The following is a 15,283-nucleotide window of genomic DNA, read 5'->3' as shown; positions in this document are numbered from 1 at the left end:
GATGGGAAGCAGAGAAAAATTGTTTGCTCTCTCATCGCTTTTGCATGACCTTTGCTTTTATTTTAACTTTTTTTTTAACGTCTTTTATTTTTTCCCTTTATTTAAATAATCCTTATATCAATGCGCAAGCCATTTTCCCCCCATCATATTTTCTCCCCCCACCCCCTCTTCCTTTGAGCAAGTGGCATGATAACCTCTTTTTTTTTTTTATTTTTCATTTTTTCACCTTTAATTACATTATCCTTATCTCAATACGTGAGTCTTTTTTCCCCATCATATTTTCTCCCCCCTCTTCCTTTGAGCGAGCAGCGTGGTGGGCCTCAGCTGCCCATCAGGGTGAAACCACCACATCTCCACAGCCTCTGCCATCTGAATCTCCATCTACATCATGGCCTCCACTCTCTCAGGAATATTTTCTCCAAAATCCACTGGTCTACAGTGTTGGTCGTAACTAGGAACGCGTCGAGGACCAAAGATCAACCATTTTCTTCGAAATCCACAACTCGTCTTCTGCACGAGCTGCTCCAGACCCGGCCTCTCCAGTTAAAGGGGAGCTTGGCCTTCCCTGATGTCAGAGGGAGGTAGGACATCTCAAAAATTCTTTTTCTGCAAAGAAAAGCTGAGAAATTTGGGGTTGTTCAGCCTGGAGAAGGGAAGGTTCCCAGGAGGCCTTGTAGAGGCCTTCCAGTACCTAAAAAGGCCGACAAGAAAAGGGGTTTTAAACTAAAAAAGGGGAGATTTAGATCGGATATTTGGAAGAAATTCTTCACTCTGAGGGCGGTGAGGCACTGGAACAGGTTAACAAGAGAAGCTGTGGATGCCCTATCCCTGGAGGTGTTCAAGGCCAGGTTGGTTGGGCCCTGGGCAACCTGGTCTGGTGGGAGATGTCCTTGTCCATGGCAGGGGGGTTGGAATGGAGTGGAGCTTTGATGTCCCTTCCAACCCAAACCATTCTGTGGGCCCAGGTCAGTCAACTGTGCTCATTAGAATCCCCTAGAATTCATCTGAGGTCTCTAGCAGTCATTAGAGGCCTCTGGTGCTCGTTAGAGGCCTCTAGTGCTTGTTAGAGGCCTCTGGTACTCATTAGAAGCATCGAGAGTTTGTTAGAGGCCTCTAGCACTCATTAGAGGCCTCTGGTGCTTGTTGGAGGCATCTAGAGTTCCTTAGAGGCCTCTGGTGCTCGTTAGAGGCATCTAGTGCTTGTTAGAGGCCTCTAGAGCTCATTAGAGGCCTCTAATGAGTATTAGAGGCCTCCAGTGCTTTTTAGAGGTATCTAGAGTTCGTTAGAGGCCTCTGGTGCTCGTTAGAGGCCTCTGGAGTTCATTAGAGGTCTCTAGTTCTTGTTAGATACCTCTAGCACTCATTAGAGGCCTCTGGCACTCATTAGAGGCCTCTGGTGCTTGTTAGAGGCATCTAGAGTTTGTTAGAGGCCTCTAGCTTTCATTAGAGGCCTCTGGGGCTCATTAGAGGCCTTGAGAGTTTCCTGGGGCCCACGGGGCCCACCCCACCCCATTCTGGCTTCCCTTCCCTTTGTCCTCGCCAACCGCTCCCCTTCTACCACCCAGCCTCAGCTGCTGCCCCCCTCCCAGTACAACCCAGTTGCACCCAGTCCCACACCCCATCACCCAGTGCCCTCCCCCCGCCAGGAGGAACCAAAACCAGTGGGCTGCACGGTGCAGGGTGGGGGGAAAGGGAAGTGAGAGCAGCACCTGGTGGGACAGGGCACGACAGCGGTGGGGGGCATGGGGACGTGGAGGGGGACGTTGGCGGACATAGGGGGGGACATGTGGGGGGACACAGGGACATTGGGGACATGGGGGGGCATTGGGGACATGGGGAGACATGGGTAGATAGGGATATGGGGACATGGGGGGATGTTTGGGACATGGAAGGGACATGGGTGGACATGTGGGGGACTTGTGGGGGGACATAGGGTTATGGGGACATGGGGGGACATTGGGGACATGGGCGGATATGGGTAGATAGGGATAAGGGGGGACATGGGAGGATATTTGGGACATGGAGGGGAAGTGGGTGGACATGTGGGGGACGTGGGGGGACACAGGGGCATTGGGGACATGGGGGGCATTGGGGACATGGGGGGACGTGGGTAGATAGGGATATGGGGACATGGGGGGATATTTGGGACATGGAGGGGAAGTGGGCGGACATGTGGGGGACATGTGGGGGGACATAGGGATATGGGGACATGGGAGGGACATGGAGGGACATGGAGGGACATGGGGACATGGGGACATGGAGGATATGGGGATATGGGGGATGTGTGGGAGGACACAGAGATATGGGGACATGAGGGGGACACTGGGGACATAGGGATATGGGGACATGGGGGGGATGTGGGTAGATAGGAATATGGGGACATGGGGGGATATTTGGGACATGGAGGGGGCGTGGGCTGACGTGGGGGACATGGGGGGATATAGGGATATGGGGACATGGGAGGGACATGGAGGGACATGGGGACATGGGGACATGGAGGATATGGGGATATGGGGGATGTGTGGGAGGACACAGAGATATGGGAACATGAGGGGGACACTGGGGACATGGGGGGACATGGGTAGACAGGGAGATGGGGACATGGGGGGGACATGGGGGACATGGGAGATATTTGGGACATGGAGGGGAAGTTGGGGGACATGTGGGGGACATGTGGGGGGACATAGGGATATGGGGACATGAGGGGGACATTGGGGACATCGGGGGACGTGGGTAGATCGGGATATGGGGACTTGGGGACACTGGGGGCATGGGGACCCGGTGCATCAGGCCATTGACGCAGATGCTGGGGACAGGTGCCACCGCCACCCCCAACCCCCCCCCCCCCCCCAATGGTGTGTGACAGGAGCCCCCCACCGCCCACGTCAGCATTGACATGAAGCGATACCAAAACTTCCTTTTTCCACCCCAAAAAGGAGAAAGCAGCCGAGGATGACCGAACCAGCAGACGGGATGGCATGGTGAGGGGGTAACGGGACCCACGCGGTCCTGTCCTGTCCCTGTCCCCAAATCCTCACCTCCCTGTCCCCTTCCAGTTGTACACTGGGTTATACTGGGAGGTGGGGGTGTACCGGGTTATACTGGGAGGAAGACAGTGGGGTGGCACTGGGTTATACTGCACAGCACTGGGTTATTTTGGGGGTAGGGCACTGGGTTATACTGGGGGGCAGTGGGGTGTTCTGCGGGAAGGGTACTGGGTTATGCTGGGAGAAGGGTAGTGGGGGGCACTGGGTTATACTGGGAGGAGGGCAGTGGGGTGGCACTGGGTTATACTGCACAGCACTGGGTTATTTTGGGGGTGGGGCACTGGGATATACTGGGAAGCAGTGGGTTATACTGGGAGGGGGTACTAGGTAATACTGGGAGAAGGGTGGGGTGGCACTGGATTATACAGGGCAGCACTGGGTTAGAGTGGGAGGAGGGCAGGGGAGGTAACACTGGGTTATACTGCACAGCACTGGGTTATTTGGGAGTGGGGCACTGGGATATACTGGGAAGCAGTGGGTTATACTGGGAGGGGGTACTGGGTAATACTGGGAGAAGGGTGGGGTGGCACTGGATTATACTGGGCAGCACTGGGTTAAAGTGGGAGGAGGGCAGTGGGGTGGCACTGGGTTATACTGCACAGCACTGGGTTATTTTGGGGGTGGGGCACTGGGATATACTGGGAAGCAGTGGGTTATACTGGGAGGGGGTACTGGGTTATGCTGAGAGAAGGGTAGTGAGGGGGCACTGGGTTATACTGGGTTGCACTGGGTTCTCCTGGGTGGCACAGAGTCCTACTGGGAGGGATCACTGGATTATACTGGGCTGCACTGTGTCCTACTGTGTGGGATCACTGAATCCTACTGGGAGGGATCCCTGGGTTATATGGGGTGGCACTGGGTTCTTCTGGGTGGCACTGGGTCCTGCTGGGAGGGGACACTGGGTTATATTGGGTGGCATTGGTTCCTACTGGGAGGGATCACTGGATTATAATGGGTGTTACTGGGTTTTCCTGGGCAGCAGTGGGTCTTACTGGGAGGGGTCACTAGGTTATACTGGGTGTCACTGTTTTATACTGGGTGGCACTGGTTCTTACTGGGAGGGATCACTGGGTCCTCCTGGGAAGAGTCACTGGATTATAGTGGGTGGCACTGGGTCTTACTGGGACAGGTCACTGGGTTATATTGGGCAGCACTGTTTTATACTGGGCATCACCGGGTCTTACTGGGATGGATCACTGGGTTCTCCTGGGTGGCACTGGGTCCTACTGGGAGGGGACAACGGGTTATATTGGGCAGCTACTGGGAGGGATCACTGGATTATAGTGGGCAGCACTGGGTTTTTCTGGGTGGCACTGGGTCCTACTGGGACAGATCACTGGGTCCTACTGGGAAGGGTCACTGGATTATAGTGGGTGACACTGGGTCCTACTGGGAGGGGTCACTGGGTTATACTGGGCAGCGCTGTTTTATACTGGGCACCACCGGGTCCTACTGGCCCCGCCCCCAACCCTCTTATCTCCCCCCAGGCCCCGCCCCTCCCGGTCCTCCCCCTTCCTCCCCCTCCTCCTCCTCCCAGCCCGCCACCCCCTGGCCGTGCTAGTGGCAGTGACGGTGATGGTGATGCTGCCTCCGCCCGCACTCCCCTACGGCTTCCGCAACTGCATCGAGGCCGCCTGGGCCCCGGGAGTCTTCCGCTGCATCCAACGCTACCTGGAGTCCCCGGGGCCGGCCGTGTCTGACCTCCCACCGCGGGCCTACGCCCTCAACCTCTCCCACAATGCCCTGCGCCTCCTGCCACCAGCCTCCTTCGCCCGCCTGCCTCACCTCCGCAGCCTTGACCTGGCCTACAACCGCCTGCAGAGCCTCGCCCCCGGCGCCTTCGATGGCCTCGGGGAGCTCTTGGCCCTTGACCTGTCCTACAACCGCTTGGCCACCTTGGCTGACGGCGTCTTCGCCGGCTTGGGCAACCTGTCGTCGCTGTGGCTGCGGAGGAACCCGCTGAGCTCGGTGTCCCCAGGGGCCTTGGCGCCCTTGGTCAACCTCCAGTGCTTGTCGCTGCGGGGAGGGAGGCTGGGAGGGCTGGGGGCAGTGGCGGAGGCGGTGAAGGGCCTGGGGAGGCTGCGGGCCTTGGACCTGTGCTGCAACAACTTGACGGCGCTGGGGCCGGGCCCACCGCTGCCGGCCTCATTGGTCAACCTGCAGCTGTGCAACAACTCGCTGGGGGGGCTGCTGGGGGCCAGCCCGGCCACCCTGCGGCACGTGCGGACCCTCGACCTGTCCTACAATGGCATCTCGCAGGCAGAGGCCTTCATCCCGCTCCGCCTGCATAACCTCAGCCTCCTCCACCTCTCCGGCAACCCCTTGGACGTCTTCCGCCTCCTGGAGGTCTCTGACATCCGTCCCCACAGCCTGGATTTCTCCGGGTTGGTGCTGGGGGAAGGCGGGGTGGACAAGGTGTGCTGGTGGCTGCTGGGCCCCCGGGCCTTGTGGAGGCTGAAGCTGCAACACAACAGGTTGCAGAAGCTGCCGAATGGCACGCTGGCCTCCTGCCCCGTGCTGAAGGAGCTGGACCTGTCCTACAACCGGCTGCGGTGGGTGGGCTGCGTGGGCGGTTTGCTGCGGGGGGAGCAGCAGGGGGAGCTGGCGGTGTTGACAGTGGAGCACAACCTCCTGCAGCGGCTGCCTTCCTGCCGGGGGGCCACGGAGCTGCCGCACTTGTACAATGTCTCCTTCCGCTACAACCGCATCCTGACCATCGGGCCCAGAGCCTTCGCCTACGCCCCGGCCCTGCGGGTGTTGAAGCTCAACATCAACAGCTTGGCCCGGCTGGACCGGGAGGCTCTGCGGGGGCTTCGCAACCTGACGGAGCTGCGGCTGGACAACAACCTCCTGACCGACCTCTACCCCGGCTCCTTCGCTGACCTCGGCAGCCTGCGTACCCTCAACCTGCGCAACAACCGCGTCTCCGTCCTCTTCCCCGGTGTCTTCGGGGGCTTGGCCAGCCTCCAGACCTTGGACCTGGGGGGCAACAACCTGCGCCACTTGGCCTCCCGGTCGCTGCTGGGGGTGCCCATCCTGAGGAAGCTGTACCTGGACCGCAACCGGCTGCTGGAGGTGCGCAGCGAGGTCTTCGCCCCGGTGCAGGCCACCTTGGGTGTGCTGGACCTGCAGGCCAACAACCTGCAGTACATCACGCAGCGGCAGCGGCAGCAGCCGCCCTTCCGCAACCTCAGCCGCCTCTACGACCTGAAGATGCAGGCGCAGCAGCCCTACGGGCTGAAGGTGCTGCCCCACCACTTCTTCCAGGGGCTGGTGGGGCTGCAGTCGCTGTCGCTGTCGCAGAACAAGCTGTTGGCCATCCCTGCCGATGTCTTCCAGGACCTGGGCCAGCTGAAGTTCCTGACGCTGGCCGACAGCAGCAACGGGATGCAGGATCTGCCTGACGGTGTCTTCAGGAACCTGGGCAACCTGCACACCCTGGACCTGGAGAACGTGGGGCTGCACTCGCTCACCCTGGAGGTCTTCGGCAACCTCAGCCGGCTGCGGGTGCTCAAGTTGGCCAAGAACGAGCTGAAGACCTTCAACTACAGCGTGGCCAGCCGGCTGCCCTCCCTGCGCTACGTGGACCTGCGCAAGTGCCCGCTGAGCTGCACGTGTGACAACACATGGCTGCAGAGCTGGCTGAACAACAGCCGCGTGCAGGTGGTCTACCCCTACAACTACACCTGCGGCTTGCACCACCATGCCTACGTCTACAGCTTCGACACCCGTGTCTGCTTCCTGGACCTGGGCTTCTACCTCTTCACCGGGACGGTGCCAGTGGTGCTGCTGCTGCTGGTGGTGCCCGTGGTCTACCACCGCGCCTACTGGCGGCTGAAGTACCACTGGTACCTGCTGCGGTGCTGGGTCAACCAGCAGTGGCGGCGGGAGGAAGAGCGCTACGTCTACGACAGCTTTGTGTCCTACAACTCGGCCGACGAAAGCTGGGTGCTCCAGGAGCTGGTGCCCGAGCTGGAACGCGACTCCTTCCGGCTCTGCCTGCACCACCGTGACTTCCAGCCGGGCCGCAGCATCATTGACAACATCGTGGACGCCGTCTACAACAGCCGGAAGACGGTGTGTGTGGTGAGCCGCAGCTACTTGCGCAGCGAGTGGTGCTCCATGGAGGTGCAGCTGGCCAGCTACCGGCTGCTGGATGAGCGCCGCGACGTCCTGGTGCTGGTGCTGCTGGAGGACGTGGGCGACGCCGAGCTGTCCGCCTACCACCGCATGCGGCGGGTGCTGCTGCGGCGCACCTACCTGCGCTGGCCCCCCGAGCCCCCCGCCCAGCCCCTCTTCTGGGCGCGGCTGAAGAAGGCGTTGAGGTGGGGGGAGGGGAGCGAGGAGGAGGTGGAGAAAGGCTTGGTGGCAGGGACAGGTAGGTGTGGGGAGGGAGAGGAGCAGGCGTAGTTGGGGGGGACAAGTGGACATAGGGTGGAGGAGAACCAGCCATAGGGTGGAGGACACCGACTGGCCATAGGGTGGAGAAGAACCATCTATAGGGTGGATGCCAACAACTGGCCATAGGGTGGAGAACCAGCCATAGGGTAGAGAACCAACCATAGGGTGGTGGAGACCAACTGGTCGTAGGGTGGAGAACCAGCCATAGGGTGGAGGACAACACCTGGCCATAGGATGGAGGAGAACTGGCTACAGGGTGGAGGACAACTGCCTGTAGGAAGGCCCACAGTAGGGCTGTTCTCACCCCAATCCAACTGTTCCCCTCCAAACAGACCCCAAAATGGTTTAGCTGATCCCAGCCTGCTGGTTCCCCTCCAGTCAGACCCATAAAGATTTTTATCACACCAAAACACCGTGCTCCCCTTCCAAAGGACCCAAACATGGCTTTTCTCAGCCCAAAATACCAGATTCCCCTCTGACATGATCCCAAACCAGCTTTTCTCACTCCAAAGCACCTGTTGCCGTACAGGACACCCTCCCTCCCCGCCCCCCCCCCCCCCAAAAAAGCTTTTATTACCCCAGATGGCCAGATTCTCCTCAAAAAGAACTGAAAACTGGCTTTTCTCATCCCCAAAAGCCTGTTCCCCTCCTGAAGGATCCAAAAATGGCTTTTCTCATCCCAAACCGCCAGGTTGCACTCTTAAAAGACCCAACAATTGTTCTTCTCACCCTAAACTGCCAGGTTCCTTTCCAAATGGACCCCGAGACAACTTTTCTCAACCCAAAATGCCACATGCCCCTCTAAAATGCTCTGAAAGGGGCTTTTCTCATCCCAGACCACCAGCTTTCCCACCTAACAGACCCAAAAAAGGCTTTTCTCACCCCAGACTGACTCTTCCCCTCCAAAAGGATCCCAAAAGGGCATTTCTCCCCACAAACTGACAGGTTCCTCTCCGAACAGACCCAAGAACAGCTTTCCTCACCCCAAACTGTCTGTTCCCCTCCAGAATGACCCCAAACCAGCTTTTCTCACCACAAACTGCCAGGTTTCCTGCTGAAAAGACCCCAAACTGGCTTTTCTCAACCCAAAGCATGTGTTCTCATCTCAAAGGACCCAAAAAGTGGTTTTTTTCTCCCCTAAAGCAGGGCTTGGGGGGCAGTTCCCCCAAGGTGCCACTGCCCTGGGGTGTTGAAGCCTCTATTGTAAGGGGGTGGGGGGGCAATAAAGCAAAGATCCCCCTGTTCTGCTTGTCCCTTGGTATGGCCACATGTGTGTGTGTGAATTTTGGGGAGGACATCTGGGGGGGGTAAGGCACATTCAGGAAGCACGTGGGGGGGTCCCCAATGTCCCCAAGGGCTCCTCGCCACCATGGCAGAGCCTGGCTGCAAAATGGGGGGAAAATCAAAGATTTTGAGCAAAGGATGGGATGAAGAGGGAGCACCCAGGAAACCTCAGGCTCCTCCAGACCCTCCTAATATTTCCAGGGCCCCTCAGAATGACCCATTTACCCTCTGGAAACATCTCATTATCCTCAGTCCCCCAAAGAATCTTCTATAATCCCCTTCAGTACCCTCATTTACCCCCCCAGATCCCATATTCCCTTCAGACTCCCTCAATATCCCCCAGAGCACCCCCAGGAGTCCCTCAGGGCCTCCCCAGAGCCTTCCATTTCCCCCGATCCCCCATTTGCCCTCCTCAGACCTCCCCCCCCAAATCCACAGACCCCCTCCCCCCACCCCAGGCATCTCCCTGGACCTCATCAGGACCTCATTTCCCACCCCAGTATCCCTGGGACCCTCCATTTCCTCCCCAATCTACCCCCACTATCCTCCAAGCTCTCCATTTTCCCCCCAGAACTCCCACTTTTCCAAACTAGAATGCCCATTTCCCCTCTCAGACCCCTCCCAATATCCCCAGAACCCCCTGGGACCACCCCAAGATCCATCCCCCAATTTCCTCCCATTATCCCAGAACCCCCCAGTATCCCCAGGGAACCCCAAAGCTCCCTGTTACTTTTCCAGGACCCCCATCTCCCCCCCCCAGTATCCCCAGAGCCCCCAGTTCCCACTCAGAACCCCAATTTCCCCACTCGGACCCCACTAATATCCCCAGGGAGATATTAATAGTAACAGGGGAGGCCTGGAGGGTTGGTTTTATCCCCTTCCCACAAACCCACCACATGCCTACAGCAGTGGAAGCAACCACCAGGTGGCTGGAAGCATGTCCTGTGCCCCATTTCACCCCCGGGAATTCTATCCTGGGCCTCATAAAGCAAGTCTTGAGGTGCCATGGCACCCCAGAAAGAATTGAGTCAGATGATGGGGCTCATTTCCCAAACAACCTTACAGACACTGGGGTCAAAGAGCATGGTATTGAGTGGGTATATCGTAACCCCAGGGAAAATCGAGGGATGCATTCGGTTGTTAAAGACTACATTGAAGGTGCTGGGACATTCAAAAATTGGGATGCACATCTGGCAAAGGCCACCTGGTTTGTCAACACTAGGGGATCTGCCAACCGAGCTGGACCTGCCCAATCAAACCCATTACGTACTGTAGAAGGGGATAAAGTTCCTGTAGTGCACGTAAAAAACATGCTGGGGAAGAGAGTCTGGGATGTTGCTGCCTCAGGCAAAGGCAAACCCATTTGTGGGACTGCTTTTGCTCAAGAACTTGGGTGCCCTTGGTGGGTGATGCAGAGGAATGGGGCGGTCTGATGCGTACCTCAAGGGGATTTAATGTTGGGCGGGGATAGCCCATGAGTTAATGGGCTGATGTTAATTACTGTATAATACCGAATGTCATCACTACTATGATTGCTCTATATCACATCAGTGGCATGACGGTAAGAGTCACCCAGGTTAATTAGAAAATAATGTTAGACAGAATCGGACATGTGCAGCGGTGATGGAACCAGAGCTGGTTTCAGCATGAAATGATCCAGAATCATCTATGGGACATTTACTGTCCAGAATCATCCATGGGACAACCCATAGATTAAGGGGATGATATCTGTGTGTGCATATCAACGGATGAATAACTTATGAGGAAGAGAATGAGTAACTGTATTGGGAAGAGTAAGACCTGAGCGTGACATAGATGTTATGGAATAAGGGGTGGATAATTTCCTGGTTTTGGCTGGGATAGAGTTATTTTCCTTCCCAGTAGCTGGTGTGGTGCTGTGCTTTGGATCTGGGGACAGAAGCAGGACAGCTGACCCCAACTGTCCAAAGGGGTTTTCCATACCATATTGCATCATGATCAGCTCTCCAGCACAACTCTGTGCAGCTGAACCACAGAATCATTGAATCACTGAGGTTGGAAGAGACCTCTAAGATCATCTGGTCCAACCCTTAACCTAGCACTAAACCTTGTCACTAAGCTCTACATCTACACGTTTCTTGAAGACTTCCAGGGATGGTGACTCAACTGATTCCCTGGGCAGCCCATTCCAATGCTGCACCACTCTTTCAGTGAAGAAATTTCTCCTAATAACCAATCTAAACCTCCCCTGGTGCAACTTGAGGCCATTTCCTCTTGTCTTATCACTTGGTGCTTGGGAGAAAAACCCAATCCCCACCTCAGTGAAACCTCCTTTAGGGTAGTTGTAAAGTACAAGAAGGTCTTGAGCAGACAGGGAGAATCAACTGGGCAGCATAGTTTCTGTAGTGTAGTGGTTATCACATTTGCCTCACACGCAAAAGGTCCCTGGTTCGAAACCAGGCAGAAACACTCAAAACTTTTCTAGGATCCTACTGTACAAAATATCCAGCATACAGCTAAACAAAAACATCATAAGATGGGTGAGCAATTGGCTGACAGGCAGGGTTCAAAGGGTTGTGGTAAATGGGGCCACGTCTGGCTGGCGGATGGTCACTAGTGGGGTCCCTCAAGGCTCCATTTTAGGGCCAGTCCTCTTCAATGTTTTTATAAATGATTTGGATGTAGGACTAGAAGGTGTTCTGAGCAAATTTGCTGATGACACCAAACTTGGAGGAGTTGTGGACTCTGTTGAGGGTGGAAAGGCCTTGCAGAGAGATCTGGACAGATTGGAGAGCTGGGCGATCACCAACCACATGAAGTTTAACAAAAGCAAGTGCCGGGTCCTGCACCTGGGACAGGGCAACCCTGGCTATACGTACAGACTGGGCGATGAGACGCTGGAGAGCAGCCCTGCAGAGAGGGATCTGGGGGTTGTGGTTGACAGCAAGTTGAATATGGGCCAGCAGTGTGCCCTGGCAGCCAGGAGGGCCAACCGTATCCTGGGGTGCATCGAGCACGGCATTGCTAGTCGGTCGAGGGAAGTGATTGTCCCGCTCTACTCTGTGCTGGTGCGGCCTCACCTCGAGTACTGTGTGCAGTTCTGGGCACCACAGTACGAAAAGGACATTAAACTGTTGGAGAGTGTCCAGAGGAGGGTGATGAAGATGGTGAAGGGCCTAGAGGGGAAGACATATGAGGAGCGGCTGAGGTCGCTGGGCCTGTTCAGCCGGGAGAAGAGGAGGCTGAGGGGGGACCTCATCTCAGTCTACAACTTCCTCACGAGGGGGAGTGGAGAGGCAGGTGGCCTATTCTCTGTTATCACCAGTGACAGGACCCGTGGGAACGGTGTGAAGCTGAGGCAGGGGAAATTTAGGCTGGACATCAGGAAGAGGTTCTTCACCGAGAGGGTGGTTGTACACTGGAACAGGCTCCCCAGGGAAGTAGTCACTGCACCAAGCCTGTCTGAATTTAAGAAGCGATTGGACTGTGCACTTAGTCACATGGTCTAAACTTTTGGGCAGACCTGTGCGGTGCCAGGAGTTGGACTTGATGATCCTTATGGGTCGCTTCCAACTCGGGATACTCTATGATTCTATGATTCTATGATTCTTTTCTCCAAGCTAAACAACCCCAGCTCTCTCAGCCTCCTCATCAGACTTGATCTCCAGACCCTTCACCAGCTTCGTTGCCTTTCTTTGGACATGTTCCAGCACCTCGATGTCCTTCTGGGAGTGGGCCAAGGGCAGCGGTTGAAGGAATCACGCTGCTGCCACTTGTATTGAAGGAATTGTGCTGCTGCCACCTCGTGTTAAAGGAACCACATTGCTGCCACCTTGTGTTGAAAGAATTACGCTGCTGCCACCTTGTGTTGAAGGAATTATGCTTCTGCCACCTCCAATATTTTTTGGTTCGACCCTGGAATTGCCTTTTCAGTAGATCAGATTGACTCTCCTTCGTTCTTATTTATTAGCAATTCATACGATGTACAGCTCGAGGTGAGCTCCCGGGAGGTACCCCCGTTACATTTGGTTCTGTATTTTTATGATTTATTTTTATTTTTATTCTTTTTCTTTTTTTATGATTTTTTATGATAACTCCACCCTGACAGAGTTCCAATCCATACCGGCCCTTTTAACCAATCTAGTTTTCTGAGTCTGGAGTCTCTTTCTCTGTGATTTTTCCATTCAAATTCTTGGGTGACACTTTCCTGGAGTAGGCCGAACTTCTCCAGGTGTTGATATCCAGGTGTTATCCCATCGTTCTTCTGTGATTCTCCTTACTTATCTGGTCAAAACTGTTCTTCTGTTGCTACCTAAGAGGTTTTGTAACGAGGGCAAAAGTAGAGTAGCAACTTACGTATTGACCTTTGAGTCCAAATTCCCTGATTTGGTGTCCATGATGTGAGGCAGGGCCAAACTTCCTGGAATGCTGTTGATGTGTCATCTCGCTATATTTTATGTAGCTGTTATGGTTTAACCCGGCCAGCAGCTGAGCACCACACAGCCATTCACTCACAGCCCTCCCTCCCTCTCTGGGATGGGGAGAGAGAATTAGAAAGAAATGAAAACCTGTGGGTTGAGATAAAGGCAGTTTATTAGGACAGGAAAGAAAGGAAAATAATAATAATAATAATAATAGTACTACTAATAATAATGTGTACAAACAAGTGATGCACAATACAATTGCTCACCACCCGTTGACCGATGCCCAGCCTATCCCCGAGCAGCTGCCCTCCCCACCCTGGCTAGCCACCCCTATATATTGTTTAGCATGACGTCAGATGGTATGGAATACCCCTTTGGCCACTTTGGGTCAGCTGTCCTGGGTCCGTCCCCTCCCAGCTCCTGCTGCATCCCTAGCCTGCCCGCTGGCAGGACAGAGCGAGAAGCTGAAAAGTCCTTGGCTTCGTGTAAGCACTGTTCTGCAACAATTAAAACATCAGCATGTTATCAGCGCTCTTCTCATTCTAATCCGAAACATAGCACCCTACCAGCTACTAGGAGGAAAATTAACTCTATCCCAACCGAAACCAGGACAGAGTGTTATGTCAGCAGTGGGACATCAGCATCTGACATGAGCCCTGTCACATGCTGGACAGTCCCAAGCAGATATGTCCTGACCATTCCCGTCTCCAGTGGCTCTGGGCACCCACAAGTGAGGGCTGAGTCCAGCCCACATTCCCTAGCAAATCACCCGATGATCTCATCCGCACATGGAGAACACAAGCTTAACAGCAGGCCCTTTTAGGGTGCAGTTTCTTGAGGGTATTCATGACTCCAGAAGAAGGAAAAAGATCTCAAACTTCAGACACAGCACTGAAGACACCCCCTTTTATTACAGAGAGGTGAAAAAGGAGTACAGCTCTGACATAAGTACATTTAAAGATGGCTTCTGGGACAGAGGAACTGGGTTTGTACCTCTGGAGGAGTGAGACAAATCCAGACATTCATGTTCAAACAGGGTAGTCAGAGAAAAATGTCCAAAGCACAAGAGTTGCCTGAGAAAACAACCAACCAACCAACAACAACAACAACAAAGTGAATAAATATGGGTGGCTTAGTCCTGCTGAAGTACTGCCAACAGAATCAGTTTCTTCAGGGAATTCTTCAGCTCCTGGTTCCTCATGCTGTAGATGAGGGGGTTCAGTGTTGGAGGCACTACTGAATACAGAACTGCTACCACCAGATCCAGGGATGAGGAGGAGATGGAGGGGGGCCTCAGGTAGGCAAATGTGCCAGTGATGATGAACAGGGAGACCACGGCCAGGTGAGGGAGGCACGTGGAAAAGGCTTTGTGCCGGCCCTGCTCAGAGGTCATCTTCAGCACAGCCCTAAAGGTCTGCACATAGGACAGTACAATGAAAACAAAACACCCAAAAGCTAAACAAAGACTAACTGCAATTACCCAAAGTTCCCTGAGGTAGGCATCTGAGCAGGAGAGCTTGAGAATCTGGGGGATTTCACAGAAGAACTGGTCCAGGGCATTGCCTTGGCACAGTGGTATGGAAAATGTATTGGCAGTGTGCAGCATGGAATAGAAAAAAACTACCGCCCCAGGCAGCTGCTGCTATTTTCATACAAGCTCTACTGCTCAGAAAGGTCCTGTAGTGCAGGGGCTTGCAGACAGCAACATAGCGGTCATAAGCCATGACAGTGAGAAGGGAATATTCTGCTCCAAGCAAGAAGAAGAGAAAAAAGACCTGGGCAGCACATCCTGAGTAGGAGATGGTCCTTGTGTCCCACAAAGCAATGGCCATGGCTTTAGGGAGAGTGGTAGAGATGGAGCCCAGGTCGAGGAGGGCGAGGTTGAGGAGGAAGAAGTACATGGGGGTGTGGAGGCGGTGGTCGCAGGCTACAGCGGTGAGGATGAGGCCGTTGCCCAGGAGGGCAGCCAGGTAGATGCCCAGGAAGAGCCCGAAGTGCAGGAGCTGCAGCTTGCGCGTGTCTGCAAATGCCAGCAGGAGGAACTCGTTGGGGAAGGTGCTGTTGGACATTTGCTTCTTCTGGGAACAAAGGCCTGTCCAAGGTGGAGAAATACAGGGTAGATTTCTCTGAGCAAACCTACTCCATTTC

At 54.9% G+C, this 15,283-nt stretch overlaps 1 protein-coding gene and 1 non-coding gene across 2 annotated transcripts; both read left to right on the top strand.

Annotated features, from left to right (window-relative positions):
• The first annotated feature begins 4 nt into the window (after nt 1–4).
• LOC118261206 (toll-like receptor 13) lies at nt 5–8,690 on the top strand. Its single transcript, XM_035571925.1, has 4 exons — nt 5–581; nt 2,937–2,981; nt 4,535–7,528; nt 7,575–8,690. The coding sequence occupies exons 1-3, from the start codon at nt 187–189 to the stop codon at nt 7,455–7,457; spliced, it is 3,363 nt and encodes a 1,120-aa protein (XP_035427818.1). The 5' UTR covers nt 5–186; the 3' UTR covers nt 7,458–7,528; nt 7,575–8,690.
• A 2,417-nt stretch (nt 8,691–11,107) lies between these two features.
• On the top strand, nt 11,108–11,180 carry TRNAV-CAC (transfer RNA valine (anticodon CAC)). Its single transcript has one exon. It is a non-coding gene; the product is annotated as a tRNA-Val (tRNA).
• Nucleotides 11,181–15,283: the final 4,103 nt, after the last annotated feature.

Source organism: Cygnus atratus, unplaced genomic scaffold, assembly GCF_013377495.2.
Source record: "Cygnus atratus isolate AKBS03 ecotype Queensland, Australia unplaced genomic scaffold, CAtr_DNAZoo_HiC_assembly HiC_scaffold_34, whole genome shotgun sequence".
Lineage (NCBI taxonomy): Eukaryota > Metazoa > Chordata > Aves > Anseriformes > Anatidae > Cygnus > Cygnus atratus.
Note: the sequence above shows the minus strand (reverse complement) of the source record. Positions and strands in the feature narration are given on the sequence as shown.